The sequence below is a fragment of the Amphiura filiformis genome, chromosome 17, assembly GCF_039555335.1.
Source record: "Amphiura filiformis chromosome 17, Afil_fr2py, whole genome shotgun sequence".
NCBI classification, from domain to species: Eukaryota; Metazoa; Echinodermata; class Ophiuroidea; order Amphilepidida; family Amphiuridae; genus Amphiura; species Amphiura filiformis.
Window position 1 is genome coordinate 21,275,469 of NC_092644.1, and position 7,450 is coordinate 21,282,918.

At 36.7% G+C, this 7,450-nt stretch overlaps 1 protein-coding gene across 1 annotated transcript; it reads right to left on the bottom strand.

Annotated features, from left to right (window-relative positions):
- Positions 1–3,030: 3,030 nt before the first annotated feature.
- On the bottom strand, positions 3,031–6,479 carry LOC140137463 (G-protein coupled receptor moody-like). Its single transcript, XM_072159155.1, is given in 2 exon segments — positions 3,031–5,230; positions 5,233–6,479. Coding segments are annotated over 2 exon segments (1,143 nt in total). The 5' UTR covers positions 6,140–6,479; the 3' UTR covers positions 3,031–4,994.
- Positions 6,480–7,450: the final 971 nt, after the last annotated feature.

Consider the following 7,450-nt stretch of genomic DNA (forward strand, 5'->3'; position numbering starts at 1 on the left):
CTACCGTTTCTGTGCTAACATCACACACTGCCGAGTGTCCAGGTCGTAGTAATTTGTCTAAAAAGTGACATTTGGCAGGTATAAATCCTTGACATGTAACATTTTGTAAACAATCACTGCACTCACTACGGCCGGTGAAAGATCGTCGTCAAGCAAGGAGAGGTCAAATTCATTGCGAACTGTGACCGCGATAGTCTCAACACTCGTAATCAACGCCGGCCGTATAGTGGGTGCGCAATGTATACGAGCGATCTGTGTATTCGGGGTTACGAATATCCAATTATTTTCCGGGCATAGAATCAACTGTGCCCGGGGCACAGTTGTTGTATGACGTCATCTTGATAGAAAAAGGGGGCACAGCTATTTTAATGACTCCACTTTTAACCAATCAGATGAGAGGAATCTATATATGAGGTATATAATGCGTGATAAAGATTTACGAAATTTAAATAGCTATTCAGAATATCACAATGATATGCCATGTTTTTTTACAGTTAAGGGCTCGGATAGCAACGTTTGCACAGTATTTTTTGTGGGGCATGAGAGCACATCGGACATATCGAATGACATTCTGAATGCGAAGAATGTCCTTCTGATATCAAATAATTTTGAAATTCGCGATATAGTACAAATTTTATGGCAAATTATTAAAAAACTCGAAGTCCTCGAAGTAAAATTTATATATCTAATGATATTTACTTAAAGTGTATGCAGCTGGGAGCAAATGCCGACGATCATTTTAAAATTTTGACCTTTCGTATTGAAGATATAACTTTTTCCCCCAAAACGCCTACAGAATGTTGGTCCAGACCAGTCGTTGAATTTTTCGAAAAAATTATTTCAGACCTAATGCCAAGTCTGTATTTTGATAATTTTATGACCCTCTCTATTTTTGTTGGAGAAACACGACCGCCCCAGCAAACAAATGTTTTCGACATCATTTACAAAAGGTTGAAAAAAAGGTTGCCAGAAAACGTTTAAATGTCGGGTTATTTAAAGGGTATAAAACGTTTTCATAACATTCAAAAACATTTTTGATAACTTACTGCAAACATTCTAACATCTTGTTATTTAAGTGTTGACAAAATATTTGGCAAAAATGTTTGCAGCAAATATTTTTCAATTACATTTTAATACATACAGAACGTTTTAAAACGTTTTCATGACCTTTATATAATCCGACATTGTTTATATTAAAACTTTTTTACCAAAACTAAAAGCCCCAAATGTAACCTGTTTAAAACGTTTAAAAATATTTTGTGTTTGTTGGGGCCACATATTTGGAAACCCTCGTTTTTGAAAAATGACAGCCCCTTAATGCAAAGCAAGAAATCACCCTTTACTTTACATTCATGTACTTTAAAGGTCAGAGGTCAAAAATACAAACATCAAAAAATGGCTGCGCAATTGGACTTCCGATCAGTCCCCCACTTTGTAATCTGTCAATGGAATGGTGGTTTGAAAAGCTTGTAATAACACTGAACTGCTACTGTGATTTGTGGTTTCGCTTTGTGGATGACACTTTCGTAGTTCATCGATCAAGGCAAGCCCATATAGAGGAATTCACAATCGACATTAACAAGATCTAATCAACCCGCATATCAAATTCACGAATGAATCTGCTAAATGGGAAACTCCTATATCTACCAGGACACTCAATAAAGTTGCCAAAAAGGCAATATCTGACTGAGAATACAATACTGACGCCGGTCATCAGACACGGATCAAGAACAGACAATAAATACATTAACACTTAAAGCTACTTAAACTTACAAAAAGAGCTGCGCTACTTATTAATTATTTTTAAAGACCAGGTGTAAATGATATCAGTTTGATATAATCGAGTAACGATGGGGGTAAGTGTTTCTTCTTCTTCTTCTTCTTCTTCTTCTTCTTCTTCTTCTTCTTCTTCTTCTTCTTCTTCTTCTTCGTCTTCTTCTTCTTCTTCTTCTTCTTCTTCTTCTTCTTCTTCTTCTTCTTCTTCTTCTTCTTCTTCTTCTTCTTCTTCTTCTTCTTCTTCTTGCCGAAAATAGGGACTCATATCTAAGAATTTTCAGGAAATAAGGATCTATATCTAAGCATTTGAGCTTGAAAATAGTAAAAGCAACATGTTTTTCACACATAGCACGGACAATTTAAAAAGGAAAACTCATGTCTACATGTTCTAAGGATTTTGTTCTTCAAAACAGACCCATGTCTAAGGAATTTTGTGGAAACCCTACCAATTGGAGCGGCACATCCTCCGTATGCCTTTACTATGTGAGTTCCCCCCCGCCACCCTCGGCAACAGTTACGGCATTGCTGCCACGCGCCTTCCACATTCAAGCTTCCCATTGAACCCTGAGCCCAGTTTTGGTAGCCGTGACCTGTAAAACTATGAACTGACAATCCGACGCGGTATATCGCATTTCCTATCATACGATAAAGTATAGGTGGGAGACTAGAAACACTTCCAACCTATCTGCGGTGGTCGAACACATGAAGACCATTGAGTGCCCACACACAATGCCAACATACATGTTTGTGGGGTTTTTTTAATCTTGTTTATGCATTATTGTAAGCGCATTGGTTCTATGGTGAAAAGCGCACCAATGATATAAATACCTATGATTGTTCATGTCAAGGTAAGTCAGTTCACATGGAGGAGAAATTGTTGCCTGACAAGTGTTGTAATCACTCTACACGGTGACTAGCCCCACCTTAAACCTGTGAACTTTCCCAGATTTATGACTCTGTTTTCTAGAAACACCAAGAAATATCTAAAGAAACACCACCCCGGTGGGCCTATCAAGTTGCCATTGAGAAATCGAAACTCGGTGATACAAGATACAAGATACAAGATATTTTATTTTCCCATAATTCACATGAAATCACACAAGTATAAATTTAAAAAAACAAAGGCAATATCAAACAAACGAATTATGGAGGGGATGACCAGAAGGCCAGTAAGGCCAGAGGAATTCATCCCCTTAACAAAGAAATGTTACCATCAAAAAAAGTAAAAAACAAAACAAAGCATAACAAACAAACGAGAAACACAATGCTCAAGAATTAATCATATTTTGAGATCAAGTCACATTTATATATCTTACGGAAATGTTTCAATGAATTTGCCGTTTTTATTGAATTTGGCACTGAATTCCATAATATTGGACCAGCAGTACGAATGGCATGGTCAGTAAATGTTTTGTTGTTCTTCATTAAGTTGAATTTGTCTGCGTTTCTCGTTTGGTAATTATGAATATTGGAACGTAGTGTAAAGAAGCCATCAAATACGCCCGGTAATTCATTATTACTGTACTTGTACATAAATACCCCCAATTCAAGTTTGTAGGTGTCTGCAAGAGTTAAAATATTGTATTTGGGAAATAAGGGAGCAGTGTGGCTTCTATAATGACTATTTGCTATTGTCCTCACAGCCCATTTCTGTAATTTCATAATTTTATCCAAGTATATGTTTTACACGTATCCCCCCAAATCAATATTCAGTAATTCAAATAAGGTAAAACAAGAGTACAATATAGAGAATACAGGATACGATCAGGTACATAAAATTTAAGTTTGTTCATAACTCCAATATTTCGCGAGATGGTTTTTGCTATACAGTTTATATGGTATTTCCACGTCAAACATTCATCAATAATCACACCCAGGAATTTTGTATTAGTAACCCGTTCCAGAACTGTCTCATCTAAAATGATCTCAGGAGATACATCCCACACAGTTGAGTTTATTTTTGATGTCATATGTGGTGTACCCAAAACCATGTAATTTGTTTTACTTGCATTTACCGATAGTTTGTTCGACTTGAACCAATTACTAATTTATTTCAATTCATTATTAATTAATTGATATTTACTTTCAATATCTTTATGTGAGTACAGAATAGTAGTGTCATCTGCGAATAATATAAAGTCTAATACATCTGATGTGTTGATAATATCGTTTACATAGAGAATGAATAATAAGGGACCCAGTATAGAACCTTGAGGTACACCGCAAATAATATCTTTAAGTTCTGATTCACAAGAGTTGTAATGTACATATTGTTTTCTGTTGCTTAAATAATTAGTGAACCACTGAAGTACGATACCACGAAAACCATAGTGTTCCAATTTATGAATTAATATGTTATGGTCGATAGTGTCAAAGGCTTTGGAAAGGTCTAAGAAAATTCCAATTGTGGTTTCATTTCTTTCAACGGCATAGTTAACTTTGTCAACTAGTTGAGTTATGGCCATGTATGTAGAATGGTTGTTTCGAAAACCAAACTGCTTATCATTTAGTATTTTATTACTATCTATATACGCAATACATCTGTTAAACACTAGTCTTTCAAGTATCTTCGAGAAACAAGGTAGTACCGAAATTGGGCGATAATTAGAAAATACTTCAGAATCTGCTTTTTTATAGATTGGTAGTACCTTTGCTATTTTTACTTTTTGTGGCACAACACCGGTTGAAATGGAGAGATTAAAGATTGAGGCAAGCGGCTGAACAATTTCCTTTGCAACTCTTTTTATAATAAAATTTCCAATATTATCATGACCAGCACTTTTATTTTGATTAAATTTATCAATATTTTTAATGATTTCCATTTCAACAACTGGCTTCATATACATACTGCTAGATGCTGATTTGTGAATTTGTGATGCTAGATTAGGACCTACATTTACAAAGAAATCGTTAAAAAGGTTGGAAATATCATGGGATTGGTAATAGTATTGCCGTTGTCACTTCTAAATTTCTTTTGAGCTTGTCTTGTTTTACCACGGCCAATGATATTATTGATTGTTTTCCATGTTTGTTTCATATTATTTTTAGAACGCTCAAACTTGGTAAAATAATATTTCCTCTTAGATTTGCGTATCAAAGAGCGCGGAAGACTCGGTGAGCGCGGAAGACTCGGTAAGCGCGGAAGACCTTTTAAAAGCTTATCTACGCACGACCAGGCATGCATACATTTCATAAACATGATTATGTTTCACTAATTTTCAAACTTGATCGTCGTAGACCAAGCGTCGTAGAGAACCTGATGGCTCTGGAATGTCTCGGTATCTGCATCTTGCCATTGGTCCAAACACCGCTCTAAACTGAGGATGCCTCAAAGCATAGATTATAGGATTTACGCATGCCGCAAAAACAACCGGTAGGGCACAATAGAGAAGGGCGCGTCCTTGATGAAAGGTCCTCGGTGTGAGAAGAATTAAGGCATACGGTGTCACACAAAGGAAGAATACACAGAATGCCGTGAAGAGATTTTTGTTATTTCATATTGTATTTTATCAATATGTTCAAGCCTTGGAGATGTTGGTGTTGGAGGAGGTATACCAGAGTTATTGGACGAATGTTTTACCACATTTAACGTGACTGATGCTTCACACCCTGCTAAACAGTCCAAACTGTCGAGTCTTGTTAACTCCGTCTGGCGCTGTCTTCCAAACCGGCGCCGAATATGACAAAAAATGAGCAAATAACATATGACAATAGTTACAAATGATATGGGATAAAGAATTGCATGCTGAATTAGTTCATAAGTCCTGGCATGCGGATGATAATCAACATCTGCGCAGACATTGTGTTTTTCATCGTAGCCCAGGCCGCCGATCCCAAATAATGGAAAAGCCACAAGAATAATACTTGGTCCGAGTAATATGAATATAACCATCGCTATCATCGGACCTTTCCTAAACACCTTGTGATAGATAGTAAGTGGCCACTTTATTAAAATTAGACGATTAATGGCAATAGCTGCTAAACATATCTCACTGGAACCGGTACCTCCATACGCCAAGGTAGCAGAAGCGGAACAGAGCCATTCATGTTCAGGCCACGGCCATCCTGCCTTATTCAAGAGTGTAAAAATACTTAATGATATCGCTAAGCATGTGATCAAGTCAGATACAGCCAAACAGACTACAAACACGTTGGTTTCATCACGTAGTTTCTTTGATAGCACCACTGCTGCAATAGTGGCTGAATTGCCGATAATACCAGTGATGGATATGACAATAAGCGTTGTTGCAAAGAATATACGTTCTTCATAACTATACACGCTGTGGAAGTGGTCCGTGTGGTTATCCATTGGAATGTCGATCGTAAAAACAGAGGAGCTCATTGTTCCTTCCGTAGAAACCATTTTACTGAGTTAACCGAGAAATCTTTCTGGTAACATTTGGACTTGAGCAGGTTCTGTAACCATCCACAATCCAGCTCATAAAAACCTGACTGTGCCAAATATGATTACAACAGTTTACAGGAGCTTGGTTCTTGCCGATCCCGATGTTCAATAAATTATCTAATTATGCATTAAGTAGCCTATAGTATAGCCCGGATTGAGTTAATCGTTGGAACTGGATTTCCACAGGTGTTCAAGAAACAAGCTTTGTAGAAGTCATTCACACAGACAATTTAAGACTCACGTCTTGTTGATTTAGACGTTACAGTTAAGTAGAACATAAAGTGGTTAACTTTTGAAAAAACACCAGATTAATCAAACAAGTCTGGTTGATTCACGAGTCACATCTATTTTATTATTTTATGTATTTATAGTTAAAGCAACACGACCAGGAAGTATAAAAACCATAACCTTGGTCACCAGCTGGTCACTGTAACTGTGACTTCACCCGGGCATATTAATCTACAATCTCTTGTGTCAGGAAGTGCAATTGAACTTCACATATGGTTAAATTATTGTGTATAAAGTTGACATGCACGGTCCTGGTATTCAAAGGTACATATTCAAACACAATTAAATACACGGTTGATTTATGTTTTACGCCATTTGTTATGGTCCAGACAATCACATACACACCACCTTTATGTTGACGCCGCGTATGTGTTTTTTGACCACATTAACAGCATATTTGATCAGGTTACAAATTGCACAGCTTCGCTCCCATTTGTACCAAGGGACTACATTCTCTCTACTCCAGAATGTTTTTACATCAGGAGGCATCAGTTCTTGTACAGCAAATAATTATATACTGCGCCAAAAAGTATCCTTACACTTGGAAAAATAATCACAATCTAATCCTACCCATTATGACACTACATTGAAGCCAATGTGAACTCAAGAAGTACAGTTACAAGCAATTGAATAGACGAAAGTCTAGTTTTAAAAGTGACAAACTGGCCTATACACATGATACACGGCGCAAAAAGATTCCAACAAGCGCAACAAATGAGACAACAGAGTTTCTTTAAAGCAGCTTTATTTAAAGCAGTTTTGTTTTTATTTCAGTTTTTATCTCTCTGTACTTTTCATAACTTTCATTTTATTTGTCAGCTCCTTTGTTTCAGTTTTCTTTTGTTCCTTTTGTTTTAAATTACCGGCACGCACACATTAGCCATTCACCACTCTCAAAAACCAGATGTCTAGTCCGTGGAGTTTTAAATAGGCCAGTTTGTCACTTTTAAAACCGGACCTTCTTCTACTCAAATGCTTGTA